General features: G+C 43.7%; 1 protein-coding gene across 1 annotated transcript in view; it reads left to right on the top strand.

The window, feature by feature from the left end:
• The first annotated feature begins 1643 nt into the window (after positions 1-1643).
• CCDC195 (coiled-coil domain containing 195) overlaps positions 1644-15785 on the top strand; it is a 37001-nt gene continuing 22859 nt past the window's right edge. The window contains exon 1 of the mRNA XM_068279252.1: positions 1644-2057. Within this exon, the coding sequence (XP_068135353.1) occupies positions 1805-2057 (253 nt within the window). The 5' untranslated portion in view covers positions 1644-1804. The remainder of the gene's footprint in view (positions 2058-15785) is intronic.

Genomic DNA, 15785 nt, shown 5'->3' with positions numbered 1-15785 from the left:
TGCTGAGAATACATATCCATCATGCTATACCATGAACCAATTTGGCCCCAAATTTATTCTGTAGCAGGACAACAACCCCAAACATACAGCCAAAAAACTATCTTCAGCATAAGTAAGAAGAAGTCCTGGAAGTGATGGCATGGCCCCACAGAGTCCTGATCTCAACATCATCGATTGTTTCTGGGATTACATGAAGAGACAGAAGGATGTGAGTAAGCTTACAGCCAAAAAATATATGTGGCTAGTTCTCCAAGATGTATGGAACAACCTACTAGTCGAGTTCTTTCAAAAACTGTGTGCAAGTGTACCTAGAAGAATTTATGCTATTTTGAAGGCAAAGGGTGCTCAAACCAAATATTGATTAGATTTAAATTTCTCTTTTGTACGTTCACTGCATTTTGTTGTTTGATAAAAATAAATGATAAACACTTCCATTTTTTAACCACTTAAGCTGCCTGGACGTGATTGTCACGTCTAGGCGGCTGCTGCGCACTCCTGTGCGCAAACGCGTGTGCGCCCGCACACTCCTATGCTGCCCCCTGTTAGCCCAGGGATCAATGATTGGGACCATAGTTCCATTCATTGATCTAAGTTAAAACTACATCTACATGCATTTTTTTTAATAAAATAAACACACATTATTACATTTAAAATCAACTGTTTACCTCCCACACCAAAAATTACCCAAATAAAAATGTTTATGAAAAAAAAATTACAATTAAAAAAAGAAAAACAAATAATTACCTAAGGATCTGAACTTTTTTTTTAATATGCATGTGAAGTGGGTATATTATGATCATTTATAAAATTATAAGCTTGTAAATAGCGATGGACGCAAAACTGAAAAAATGCACCTTTATTTCCAAATAAAATATTGCGCCATACATTGTGATAAGGACATAATTTAAATGGTGTAATAACCGAGACAAATGGGCAAATAAAATAAGTGGGTTTTAATTATGGTAGCATGTATTATTTTAAAGCTATAATGGAGGAAAACTGAGAAATAATGATTTTTTTCAATTTTTGATTAATACTCCTGTTAAAATGCATTTAGAAAAAAATTATTCTTAGCAAAATGTACCACCCCAAGAAAGCCTAATTGTTGGCCGGAAAAAAACAAGATATAGATCAATTCTTTGTGATAATTAGTAATAAAGTTATTGGCGAATGAATGGGAGGTGAAAATTGCTTTGATGCATAAGGTGAAATAAAACAGCCGGCTGAAATGGTTAAAGCATCCCTTGTTTACAGCATTTTTTCACACCTGCCTAAATCTTTTGCACACTACTGTACATATAACAGTGTGCATCTGCATTACATTATGGACAAAGCACATAAATCATACCACTTAGTGGAATCACTACATGCTCTGTGCCACATACAGAACAATTGCTATTGTAACTCAATCTTTAAAGGAAAAAAAGGTTGGCTGCTTCAGCTTTTTTATTGTAAAGGTGGTAAGTCTGTAAAGCCGTATAGCTATTTAAGAATCAATCAGTCATGGAAGCATAAAAAGAAGCTCCTCTGTCAGCTATAGACACAGTAAGGTCTCACGGAAAGCAAAAACCATGCAGCTCTGAATAATTAAAGGCCTCTTGTCTAAACGCTTAATCCAAGCTCACATCCTGCTGAAAGATGACCTACAGCTCGGTGTAGGGCCGCCCGCTATTGTACAACTGGTCTTTAGGAAATAATGCTACAAGCAGATAATTTGGTGACTCTGGCAGTATCTGCTGGGTTACATCACCCTCCCTGCACACCACCAACCTGGGCTGCAAGGATAGAATAGAGGCATTCTTTAATGGAGGGAGACACGCATCTCGTGCAGCTCATCAGAGAAATGCGTTCAGAGATCAACAAGCTAGAGAAGGAAAACAAAGAGCTGCGAGGAGAACTCAGCCAGATTGGACACAGGATAGTATCTGCAAGAGGGAGAGAAATAAGAACCGCCGCTGGTGAATGTGAGCTTCAGCAAGGCGAGGAGGTCATGTGCAAAGGAGTGCTACGAAGGAATGTCTCTGCTGGATCCACTAACATACTGCAGGAGCAGACAGGTAATGTGCTGTGTGTCATAGAGAATAATAGAATTATCATAGGATCTACATTCATTATACACCTACCTATAGACTGTACTAGGGAGATGCAAATGATGAGACCATTATCAGTTTACTGAGGGCAAAGTCTGCCATGATGTAGACTCACATATCTCTGCACTGCTTCCTGGACAATGAATGTACAGTAGAGCCCCTGGCTTTGGACTCTAGCCTATTTTATTTCAAAAACATTCTTAGGCATAGGTGTAACTACAGGGGAGCTGTTCCTGCAGCTGCAGAGGGCCCCAGAGGTGTGTGGAGGGACCCAACTACTAACCTATCCTCCCTCTGATACTCAACATCAGGTGTTTTTGTGACTGCACATGTTATGGGTGTGAAAATCCCGATGACCACACTTGTTTTATGAGCCATAGATGGGTCCCAGGCTGTGAGGGTCACCAAGGAGAGGCAAGAGAACAGTTGTGAACATTAAGGGGGCCTTATCAAAGTTTTGCTAGGGGGGACATGATTTGTAATTACAGTCCTGTTTTTTAGGGGTCTCTTTTTACAACATCACCCCAGTTGTTGGCCATAATATTGAAATATAATGAAATGTTTTCCTCTTCCCTTTTATATCTGCTGTAGCCAGGCATGGGTTGTGTACACAAGCTTTTGGCATCGATCTGACATCAGTTTGATATCTCAGCAAGACTAGTGGATGGCATGCTGATGGCAAGCAGATACAATTAAAAGCGAGCTGATATAACTCACAGCACACTGAATATAAATGTACTGTAAGTCATAGTGATGTCATATTGACGTCAAATGTCTGTGTGTTCTGTCATCCAAATAGAGCTTGTGCCTTATGCTAACCAGTGTTGTTTGCGAATATTCACCAAAGTCATTTTTGCACTGAAAAGGCTATTTTTGTTTTGGAGAATATATTTGTGAAAATACATTGTATTTTCTCAATATGGACAAAGGAAATAATTTCCCAATAAACATTGTGCTTGAACAACAAATTCCCAGGGGTGGAATGGTGGTCCGCTTCTTTCACATTCAAAACTATATAAACCACAACAAATCGGCACTATGTGGTCCGTGCTTCCCAGAGAGGTCACAATATATCCGTACACTTAACTCCACCAATACTGTCCTCCGTGGACCTATTGCACCTTGGTATCTGAGTGCTATATTCCAGCAGAGGGTCTTGTAGTTCTTATATTACCAGTGAGTGCCTCCACTACACCCCCAAGATAAGCACTGTTATGTATTGACCCTTAAAGTGGAACTTCAGCCTAAACAAACATATTGTCATTAAGTCACATTACTTATGTTAATCAACATAGATAGGTAATATAATCTCTTACCCACCCTGTTTTAAAAGAACAGACAAATGTTTGTGATTTCATGGGGGCAGCCATCTTTTTGGTTGAATGGAGGTGACATAGCTCTGTACACATTGATGACTACGAACTATTACCTGCTGATGTGATCCATCATGACGGTCGTTCAAGATGCATGAGAATAGTCATAGATTGTTTGTCGATATCAGAACAATCAGTCCATTGTCTTTTGTTTTGAGTGATTTTTTTAATATTGTGGCTGCAAGGGTTAACAATGTACCCGTGCCTTATCTAGCCCAGTTTTCCTGTCCAGCAGGAGAAAAATTTGCTCCTTTGCCCACTTGGTGATGTTATGTACACACCTCTCGTCGTCCCTCTGCCCCTTCCCCCATGCATAACAACACAGCACGTTGTCATCTGTCAAAGGTGTGTATGCACCTTTAAACATTTACTTAACGTTCTAGTTAAGTACACTGGCTGTCAATCACCAGAAAGGTGTGTACCTCTAACCGATTCCCAACCAAAGGTTTTTTCCACTTAAAAACCAGAGCAATTTTCACATCATGCTTTTCCCATTTATTCGCCAATAACTTTATTGTTACTTATCACACCAAAATGATCTATATATTGCTTTTTTCACCACAAATTAGGCTTTCTTTGAGTGATACTTTTTGGTAAGAATTATTTTACTGTATAAGCGTTTTAAAGGGAACAATAATAAGAAAAAAAAAGCATGATTTCTCATTTTCCAGCTATTATAGTTGTAAATTAAAATGTGCTGTGATAGATAAAACCCCACACATTTAATTTGCCCATTTGTCCCGGTTATCACAATGTTTAAATTGTGTCCCTATTACAATATATGGCGATATTTTATTTAGAAATAAAGGTGTATTTTTGTTAGTTTTTTTTATACTATATCAATAATTACAAGCCTTTATTTACAAAAATGACAGTTATATACCCTCATGACATACATATTAAAAAGTCTCTAAAGGAACTATTTATGACTTTTTTTTTACAATTTTATTTTGGCCACTATTTTTTTTGTAATTATGGGGTAGTGGTGAAAGAGGTTAAAAACTATTAAAAAAACATTTATATATATATATATATATATATATATATATATATATATATATTCGTGTATGTAGGTATATTTTTACTTTTTGGCCACAAGATGTCGCCGCACTCAATTCCTGTGTATTGGGAACAGTACACAGGAAGTGTTTTGTGCATCTTTTTTACTTTCTCTTAGTGAATAAATACTGGTGTCTCACTGATGCGATCTTCACAGGCAGTGTGATCGGCTTTGGGAACAGCTGTTCCCATTCGCTGATCACAGAACACAGATGGTGACGGAAACAAATGAGAGCAGTGTGGCAATCGCGAACAGTGAGGTAAATAAACATGTATGCATATCTATGCCCCTGATGCGCAAGTGAAGCTGTAAGGGGTGTGCAGACATGTACCAGCAGTGGGGAAGGTGTTAAGGTGGCCACTAGCGATACAATTTGCTGAATGATCATTTTAAATAACTGTTCTTACAAAAATCTCCTAACCAATCTGATCAGATTAATGTAATCAATCTGATTTTTATCCATTAGTGGTCCCAAATGATCATTTCCAATCGTTCGTACGAATAATCATTGTTGAATGATCATTCAACACATTCTATTGTTATTGGCCACCTTTTGTCTGCCAAAAGAATACATATGCTTAGAAGTTAATCTAATATATAGTTCTCAACATCTTTTTTGCTACCACAAGTGTACTAACTAGTTCATCCAATTAAGAATGAAGAAACCATTTTATGTCTGTTTGCTTTCTTTACAGCTTTATCTCACAAGTTTACAGTTTTCTCATTCTGCTTTCTTACTTGGTATATGAAATTACAATGGAAAAACAAAACAAAAAAAACAATGAAGTATGAAGGTCTGAGTAGCAAGTTAGAATCTCTTATGCATTTCCTATAACTGCGTCATTATATCAAGGCACTGTTGAATTTCCCCGCAATGTTGGCTGTTTCCTTTGCTCAAGCTGTGGAGAAAATTGACAATTATCTAATTTAAATGACTGAGACAAGATCATTTCCTGCCAGCAATTTCATGCTTGTTTTTCTGGCTGCGGTGTGATCTCAAACAGCCCAATCAAGCAAGACATCCTAAAATATACAAGAACTGAAGTAGGCTTGTATATGAGAACTGGTAAAAATACAGCTCAGACAGCACACAGATCTGATCTCATCTGAGTACTAAAGGTCTGTACACACGCCTGACTTAAGTCAGCTGAGGCAGGCAATAATGACCGCCTCAGCTGATAATCAGGCGTGTGTATGGCAGCCCCTGACCCCAACCTGCAAGTGACCCGCCCAGTGGATCTACTCACCCTCAGTGACAACGGTCCTCCACCGGTCCCATTGTTCGCTCCCCTCCCCTGGCCACTGTATGATGTTGTCCCTCCATCACATTTTTTGTACCTTCTGGTCTTGTTGATCGGTTGTTGCCGCTTATCATCATGAGAAAGTAGCAAAGGTCAAAGGGCAGGAAGGAGCAGAGCTTTCTGTTGGAGATATAAGCTACTTGCGGCCATGCTGGGCAAAATATTGGAATGTCATAATCCAAACAATACTGGTACTTTCTATAACCAGGGCCGGTTCTAGACTTTTTGCTGCCTGAGGCAAACTTGCCTGAGCATGCGCTGCCCACACCCGCCTGATTTGGAATGATCGTACAACACCCGACAATTTACTGTGCTTCATTTAATGTTCTCCCATGACATGCTGCAGATCAACACACTGGCTGGCTGTGAGTTTATGACAAAGGATGGAAATAGCGTTCAGTGTCAATGAAACACATTTTGCAGTAGAAAAATACATACCGTATATACTCGGATACAAGTCGAGAAATTTAGGACTAACTCATAATATAAAAGTGTGTGGGGGGGGGGGGGGTGGACTTATACATGAGCAGTCCTAAATTTAACAACTTATACCCAAAATGAGACGGCACCTTTCTCTCTCTCCCTCCCTGCAGTGCACTAGTGTCCGGGTAATTAGATCTTCCGTAATCGCCGCAGAAGTGAAGTGGTTGCCGGAGACTTTTATCTCCCTCCCTCCATCACCCAAAGTGGAGCCGCCTCTCGCTAACCTCCCTGTGTCTAACTGAATGCAGAGAAACATCGCATCAGAAGCGAAGTCATTTTCCTTCCAGCGCCGGTTGCCATGCCCGCTCATTTTCCTCACTTGCACTGCGTCATGTGACTTCGGGTGCCGGCAGTACGATGCACGTACCACCGCCTCCCGAAGTCACATGACGCGGTGCGAGTGAGGAAGATGAGCGGGCATGGCAACAGGCACTGGAAAGGAAATGATTTCACTTCTGCTGCGATGTTTCTCTGCATTCAGTTACACACGGGGAGGTTAGTGAGAGGCGGCTGCACTTTGGGTGATGGAGGGAGGGAGATAAAAGTCTCCGGCAACCACTGTAGTGCACAAGAGCCAGCAGGTGGAAGAGAGATGAGGATGAACAGTGTTGGACCCGGTTCGGAGGTGAGTCCAGCACTGCTGCAGCTGCGCGGACACGCGTCGGCATTTGGGGGGGAATTTTATAGCCACTTCTTTAAACTTCCCCCCGCATGGAAATAGCATCGAGTTTGTATCGGCAGGTCATTCGTAAGTCGGGCGTTCGTAAGTCAGGGACTACCTGTACTCTGCATCTTCTCAAAAATGTTGTGTATGTTTGTTACACGAGATCTATGTCATCAGTTAATAATTCAGATGGAAATAAGATTACCTTGTATGAGCAGAAACCCAGAACATTGCAAAGAGAACATAACGCTATTTCTCAGAACTGTAAATGCAGAAAATAAACTTAACTGGAAAACACCTGCTAACTGGCCCAGTAATGAAGTCTTTCCTTGAGGCACATGAACTGTGAAATGAGAAAGAATTGCTTTAAGTTAAATTATTGAGATGATTAACTCTCTCGTTCATTTGTATTTGGGCTTCATCCACAGAGCACTAACTTGGCATTACCATGATAGCATTCTTATTTGACACATGTAATTGACCTACATCATGAAGCAGTCATGGCTAATCCTCTCAGGCCATGGCACCTGACCTGCCTGCTCCGTGCACAGAACTAATGCCTCACTTACAGCAGCTATCATGTGGCTGGATGATAAAACACGGCCTGCTATGAACGTCACAGATGCATCAAACTATTCCCAACCTGCAATGTGTTTAATGTATTCAATATTATTTCTATGTGCTAAGAATACTTTTCATGTGTATGTAAGTTTAGGGCTATGAACATTTGCCATGCTTTAACTATAATTAGTAATGCTTTAAATACAATCAGTAATTATATACTGTATACAGCATATCTCTCTCTCTCATCAAGCAAAAATCAAGCACCTCATCCCCCCAGAAGATCTCTCAACCTTAGTTCATGCCTTCATTACATCCCGACTGGACTATTGCAATGCTCTCTACACCGGCCTTCCAAAAAAGGACTTGTGCCGCCTGCAGCTGATATGCGTACATGCAAAAAGGGAAAAAAGGCACGGGGTATAAACAATAAGTGGCAATAACGTTTATAAAAAATATTGTGTTGTATTTCGTTTACAATAATGTTTTACAAATTGAAAACCTTTAATAATGTCTATAAAATTGCAAATTGTGCATACGATAATCTTCCCTGTTTTGAAAGTGAAACTTATAATTACGTTTGTTAAAAAACGATAATATATGTATAATCATTATAATTGCATAATATTGTGTATAAACTTTATCGTTTCCTCATGTAATAAAATCTAAAAATATTGTTTGTAACAATGAAAAAAAACTGTAGTAAAACATTTGTAAATATTATTAATATTTTACTACAAGTAAACCTAACGCTACTCTCACACAGAACCCTCCCTCTACCTATCCCTAACCCTTAGACCCCCCTGGTGGTGCCTAACCCTAAGACCCCCTGGTGGTGGCTAACCCTAACCACCCCCCTGGTGGTGCCTAACCCTAAGACCCCCCTGGTGGTGCCTAACCCTAAGACCCCCCTGGTGGTGCCAAAACCTAAACCCCCCCTTGTGGCGCCTGAACCTAAGACCCCCTGGTGGTCCCTAACCCTAAGACTCCCCTGGTGCTGCCTAACACTAAATCTCCCCTGGTGATGCCTAACCCTAAGACCCCCTGATGGTGCCTAACCCTAACCACCCCCCTGGTGATGCCTAACCCTAACCACCCCACTGGAGGTGCCTAACCCTAACCACCCCACAGGTGGTGCCTAACCCTAACCACCCCCCTGGTGATGCCTAACCCTAACCACCCCCCTGGTGATGCCGGGCGCAGTTATAAAACGGTAATAATATCCGGCGCCCTTTTTTCCTGTTCGGCGCCCATTAAGCGATATTTATTATGGGATTGAATGGCGGCGTCCTTTTCGTCCACTAGCTGCCGGCGCCCTTTTTTACTGCTTCCGCTGAAACAGAATACTGCTGCCAGACTGTTAACCAACCAACCCCGTCACTGCCACATAACACCAGTCCTGCACTCCCTTCACTGGCTACCTATAGAATGGAGGATCCTATTCAAAATCGACATACTGACATTTAAGTCACTTTATAAACTGGGCCCTGGATACTTGAAAGAAATGCTTCAGCTACGTAGCACTCCCTGCAATCTCAGATCCACAGGCTCCAATAATGTTATCATACCCAGAGTCCACCTGAAAACTTTTAGTCCAAGAGCCTTCTGTCATGCTGCTCCTACATTATGGAACTACTTACCTCAGCAGATCAGGACAGCTCCATCTCTGGACATGTTTAAATCCAGACTGAAAACCCCCCTGTTCAGATTGGCATTTGCAGAAATATAATTTTGTTGTGTTAACACTGCATCCCACTACCAATTACTGAAGAGAGCCTAAGAGCTTTGTGTCTTATTAGAGAAAAAAGCTATAGAAATGTTATATATATATACACACAATGATTTGCTAAAAAATTAGAGACACCTTCTAATAACAAGTTGGTCCAGCTTTAGCTCTGGTTCTTCTTGGCATTGACTCATCAAGATGCTGCTACCTTTTTCTGAGGAATGGCATAATGGCAGCTCTAAGTTGGGTCAGATTTGATGGTGGCGTTTCCAAGCTTTGAAGTGATCTTTCGACTTCATCCCTTAAATGTTCAATAGGATTGAGGTCAGGGGAATGAACTGGTTGTGGAAGCAGGATAAACTCTAATTGATGTTTCTCTAACCAATTTTAGACCGATCAAGTCTGGTGGCAAGGGCCTACAACTGGCATCTCTTTGTATTTTTCTGTGAAACCAAAGACACTCTTGATGATCTCCTGCTGCTAAAGCCCATCCTTTGCAATGTCCGTCTTGTTGTGGGTTGGGATATGTTTTGTGATGCACCGCCATTGAATTCAGCTGTAATTGGTGTGTTGTTGTCCTTCAGTTGCTGCGGAATATGTGTGCTACTTGCCTTTCACCTCTCTTATTCACCTGCCTTTTTCGACCAGAATAGTCCTTATTGCTTGAAGTTTTTTTTATCTCAACAGCCACTCTCTAAACACCTGAGATACTGTTGGGTGAGAAATTCCTAAAAGAGTTGTCATTTCAGAGATGCTAGCACCAGGTCTTCTTGCACCGATCATCCCTCGTTAAAAGTCACTTAACTCTTACATATTTCCAATTTTGACTTTAACTTCCGTAATAACTACGTCAATCAAAGCTGAGCGTTCCATATATAATCAAATCTGCGTTGTTATGCCAGGGGTGTCTCTAATTTTCTGTCTACTCAGTGTGTGTATGTATATACAGTGGAGGAAATAATTATTTAACCCCTCACTGATTTTGTAAGTTTGTCCAATGACAAAGAAATGAAAAGTCTCGGAACAGTATCATTTCAATGGTAGGTTTATTTTAACAGTGACAGATAGCACATCAAAAGGAAAATCGAAAAAATAACCTTAAATAAAAGATAGCAACTGATTTGCATTTCATTGAGTGAAATAAGTTTTTGAACCCTCTAACAATAAAAGACTTAATACTTAGTGGAAAAACCCTTGTTTGCAAGCACAGAGGTCAAACGTTTCTTGTAATTGATGACCAAGTTTGCACACATTTTAGGAGGAATGTTGGTCCACTCCTCTTTGCAGATCATCTCTAAATCCCTAAGGTTTCAAGGCTGTCTCTGTGCAACTCTGAACTTGAGCTATATATATATATGTATGTATATACAGTGGGTTGCAAAAGTATTCGGCCCCCTTGAAGTTTTCCACATTTTATCACACACCTACCCATTTGACTGCCCCCTCATATGTGCCAGTCTAGAACCGGCCCTGTACCCCTGCCTACATATACTGGACACATATACCCCTGGCTACCTGTTCTGGGGACATCTCTCCCCCTGGCTACCTGTTCTGGGGACAATTCCGTAAGGAATTCAGCAGCGTCCGTGCACTGGCTGTTTGCCATTATGTGCATTTACTGGTGAAAAGCTGTCTCATGTGCATTTACTGGTGAAAAGCTGTCTCTTATGTGCATGTACTGGTGAAAAGCTGTCTCTTATTATGTGCATTTACTGGTGAAAAGCTGTCTCTTATTATGTGCATTTACTGGTGAAATGCTGTCTCTTATTATGTGCATTTACTGGTGAAAAGCTGTCTCTTATTATGTGCATTTACTGGTGAAAAGCTGTCTCTTATTATGTGCATTTACTGGTGAAAAGCTGTCTCTCATTACGTGCATTTACTGGTGAAAAGCTGTCTCTCATTACGTGCATTCACTGGTGAAAAGCTGTCTGTCATTACGTGCATTTACTGGTGAAAGGCGGTCTCTTATGTGCATTTACTGGTGAAAAGCTGTCTGTCATTACGTGCATTTACTGGTGAAAGGCGGTCTCTTATGTGCATTTACTGGTGAAACGCTGTCTCTCATTATGTGCATTTACTTGCCATGCCCACTTTAGTCACCTCAAATTTCCTCGAACATGTTGCCCCCTACCCATTTGACTGCCCCCTCATATGTGCCAGTCTAGAACCGGCCCTGTACCCCTGCCTACATATACTGGGCACATATACCCCTGGCTACCTGTTCTGGGGACATCTCTCCCCCTGGCTACCTGTTCTGGGGACATCTATACCCCTGGCCACCTATTCTGGGGACACCTATAGACCTGGGGCTACCTATTTTTGGGGAACCACTGCTGTCAGATTAAATGTATTTTGGGGAACTGCTGCCAGATTATGTGTATGTTGGGGGAATCGCTGCTGCCAGATTACATCTATTTTTGGGGAACCACTGCCATATTATCTGTATTTTGGAAGAACCTCTGCCAGATTACGTGGATTTTTGGTGAAATGCTGTAAGATTACATGTATTTTGGGAGAAAGGGGGAAAACACTATGGCAGAGCTCAAACTTCCCTGGCAGACCTTTCACAGCAATATTAAAATCATGTATATTTGGCCCCACCCATGGCCACGCCCTCATTCTGTTGCGTGGCCACACCCATTTTTTCAGTGCGGGGGTTTTGTCAGTAAAAAAAAACTTTTGTCAGTAAATTTTTAGGTATTTGTCAGTAAAAAATAACGTGAAAGGTTGGCAACACTGCAATCTAGCACAGATTACTTTATCCAGGTGAAGTCAGACACTGTTGTTCTCCCTCCTTACTTCTCTTGCTTTGTTGTGCCTCATGTGTCATCCGTCCACTGCCCTCCATAGGCTAGCCATGTGTCTGTACAGTACTCGGACCCAAAATGTCATCTGATGGATCGAATCTTAATCCCTGCAGGTGTCAATAATTGCAGGTGTGGACAAAGCTTAACTCATGAAGGCATGGCCTCCACAAGATCTTTAAATGTGCCGTGTGATATCTGGCATCGCCATGTTAGCAGCAGATCCTTTAAGTACTTTCACTAAAGATGCAAAACCTTCATGGAACAGAATTATTTCCAGAATATCCCACAGTGGCTCTATCTGATTGAGATTTGGAGAATTAGGAGGCTAAAAAAATGTGTTTCATAAAAACAGGCCACCATCTTCCATTGCTCTGTGGAACCAATTCCGATGATAATATGCCAATTGTAAGTGTTCTATTGCAGAACAGCAACACTGTATGCAGCAAGCTGTCATGCACTGAAAACAGTTTCCAAAATATTTTTACTCCTTCTTCCCTTACCCCTTCCTGGCTATAAATTATCCCTCTGCAATGCTTGCCATACCTATCTGCACAAATGGTTATCAGCGCTGAAGCACATGCTCAGTAGGCAGAATATGGACTAGTTAGGAGACTAAGGATAGAAAGGTGAGGGCAATTCTAAATCATGTGACATTTAAGATTTTGCTTAAAGAACAACTATCAAATAAACATTTTTGTTGTATTTTTGTAAACCTCACATACCTATAGAGCTTTTAGCCAGCAACATTACAAAGCTTTTCAGAGGTCTCTCAGTACAGCCTGTGTGAAACAAATGCCTTGTTTATCAGCTGTCTGTAACAATTGTGTGTCGGCATCGGGGTGGCAGAGCTGAACTGTAACCTAGCTGTAAACTGTTTACTTTACACTGCAAGGCAAAGACCGAGACAGAGAGACACAGGAACACACAGACAGAGCTGCAGCTGATGGTTATTTACACACATTTGAAGCTATATTTCTGCTTTCTATCATTTTTAACAGATTCTAGTCACAGTATTAGAGCCAGTGAAGATTGTTTCTGTATGCTGGATGTGCTGGGCACAGTCCTTCAGAGTAATGCCCACAGTGAAAACTGTTCTATGCAGGGGCGTCGCTAGCCCTGTTTTAGGGGGGCACGTGCCCCCAATCTTTCCTGGGGTGCCACGGATCTCCGCCCGGCCGCCCCCTCTGTCAAGACTCAGCGGCTCCCTCCAGCCGCCGCGTCACTGACAGTCTCAGACCTCAGGATCAGGCGGCGAGCCGGCGACCAATCGTGCGGGCGCTAGGACCCAGCGCCCGCACTGATATGCGGAAGTGACATCACTTCCGCATATCGAGCGGGTGCGTCCAGCGCCCGCTCGTACATCTGGTCGGGTCGCCGCTGATCCTGAGGTCTGCTGAGAGGTAGGGGGGGAGCGGCGGCGGCTAGAGGGGGGGCCTCCCTGTCACTCACTCACTCACTAAAGGGGCTCCCTGGCACGCACTCACTCCCTAAAGGGGCTCCCTGGCACTCACTCACTCCCTAAAGGGGCTCCCTGGCACTCACCCACTTCCTAAAGGGGCTCCCTGGCACGCACTCACTTCCTAAAGGGGCTCCCTGGCACGCACTCAGTCACTAAAGGGGCTCCCTGGCACTCACTCACTCCCTAAAGGGGCTCCCCTGGCACTCACTCACTTCCTAAAGGGGCTCCCTGGCACGCACTCACTCCCTAAAGGGGCTCCCTGGCACGCACTCACTCCCTAAAGGGGCTCCCCTGGCACTCACTCACTTCCTAAAGGGGCTCCCTGGCACGCACTCACTCCCTAAAGGGGCTCCCCTGGCACTCACTCACTCACTCCCTAAAGGGGCTCCCTGGCACTCACTCACTCCCTAAAGGGGCTCCCCTGGCACTCACTCACTCCCTAAAGGGGCTCCCTGGCACTCACTCACTCCCTAAAGGGGCTCCCTGTCACTCACTCACTCCCTAAAGGGGCTACCTGTCACTCACTCCCTAAAGGGGCTCCCTGGCACTCACTCACTCCCTAAAGGGGCTCCCTGGCACTCACTCACTCCCTAAAGGGGCTCCCTGTCACTCACTCACTCCCTAAAGGGGCTCCCTGTCACTCACTCCCTAAAGGGGCTCCCTGTCACTCACTCACTCCCTAAAGGGGCTCCCTGGCACGCACTCACTCCCTAAAGGGCCTCCCTGGCACGCACTCACTCCCTAAAGGGGCTCCCTGGCACGCACTCACTCCCTAAAGGGGCTCCCCTGGCACTCACTCACTGCCTAAAGGGGCTCCCTGGCACGCACTCACTCCCTAAAGGGGCTCCCTGGCACGCACTCACTCCCTAAAGGGGCTCCCTGGCATGCACTCACTCCCTAAAGGGGCTCCCTGTCACTCACTCACTCCCTAAAGGGGCTCCCTGTCACTCACTCCCTAAAGGGGCTCCCTGTCACTCACTCACTCCCTAAAGGGGCTCCCCTGGCACTCACTCACTCCCTAAAGGGGCTCCCTGTCACTCACTCACTCCCTAAAGGGGCTCCCCTGGCACTCACTCACTCCCTAAAGGGGCTCCCTGGCACTCACTCACTCCCTAAAGGGGCTCCCTGGCACTCACTCACTCCCTAAAGGGGCTCCCTGGCACGCACTCACTCCCTAAAGGGGCTCCCTGGCACGCACTCACTCACTCCCTAAAGGGGCTCCCTGGCACGCACTCACTCACTAAAGGGGCTCCCTGGCACTCACTCACTTCCTAAAGGGGCTCCCTGGCACTCACTCACTCCCTAAAGGGCCTCCCTGTCACTCACTCACTCCCTAAAGGGGCTCCCTGTCACTCACTCACTCCCTAAAGGGGCTCCCTGTCACTCACTCACTGCCTAAAGGGGCTCCCTGTCACTCACTCACTGCCTAAAGGGGCTTCCTGTCACTCACTCACTGCCTAAAGTAGCTCCCTGGCACTCACTCACTGCCTAAAGGGGCTCCCTGGCACTCACTCACTGCCTAAAGGGGCTTCCTGTCACTCACTCACTGCCTAAAGGGGCTCCCTGGCACTCACTCACTACCTAAAGGTGCTCCCTGTCACTCACTATCGGGGTCCCTGTCACTCACTACCTAACTGGAGGCGCCTGTCACTCACTAGCTAACCTGGGGGTCCCTGTCACTCACTACCTAACTTGGGGGGGCTACCATATTAAGGGGGCATTCTGCCTATTTATGTGAAATGCTGTCTATTTATGTGCCTCATGACTGCTGAATGTGTCTTGTTGGGAGCCTTATGATTTGTTGGGGGCCTCATGATTGCTGAATTTGTCTTGTTGGGGGCCTCATGATTTGTTGGGGGCCTCATGATTGCTGAATTTGTCTTGTTGGGGGCCTCATGATTGCTGAATTTGTCTTGTTGGGGGCCTCATGATTTGTTGGAGGCCTCATGATTGCTGAATTTGTCTTGTTGGGGGCCTCCTGATTTGTTGGGGGCCTCATGTTTGCTGAATATGTCTTGTTGGGGGTCACATGATTGCTAACTGCGAGACTATGGGAAAAGCTGAATCCTTATCATATGAGACAATAGCATTAAACCTACTTTTTTAGCGTTTTAAAACAGAAAATAAAACTGGGAGGTTCTAAAAAATTGAATACATTTTTCAGGAGTAGGATGGATGAAATTGTTTATCTTCACAGTTTATTTTCAACTTGGATTTTCCATAATGTTCATGTATGAGTTAAAACGTTTGTACAGTAT

This window comes from Hyperolius riggenbachi, chromosome 4 (genome assembly GCF_040937935.1).
Source record: "Hyperolius riggenbachi isolate aHypRig1 chromosome 4, aHypRig1.pri, whole genome shotgun sequence".
Taxonomy (NCBI): Eukaryota; Metazoa; Chordata; class Amphibia; order Anura; family Hyperoliidae; genus Hyperolius; species Hyperolius riggenbachi.
The sequence above is the reverse complement of the archived record's forward strand: the minus strand, read 5'-3'. Positions and strand labels throughout refer to the sequence as shown.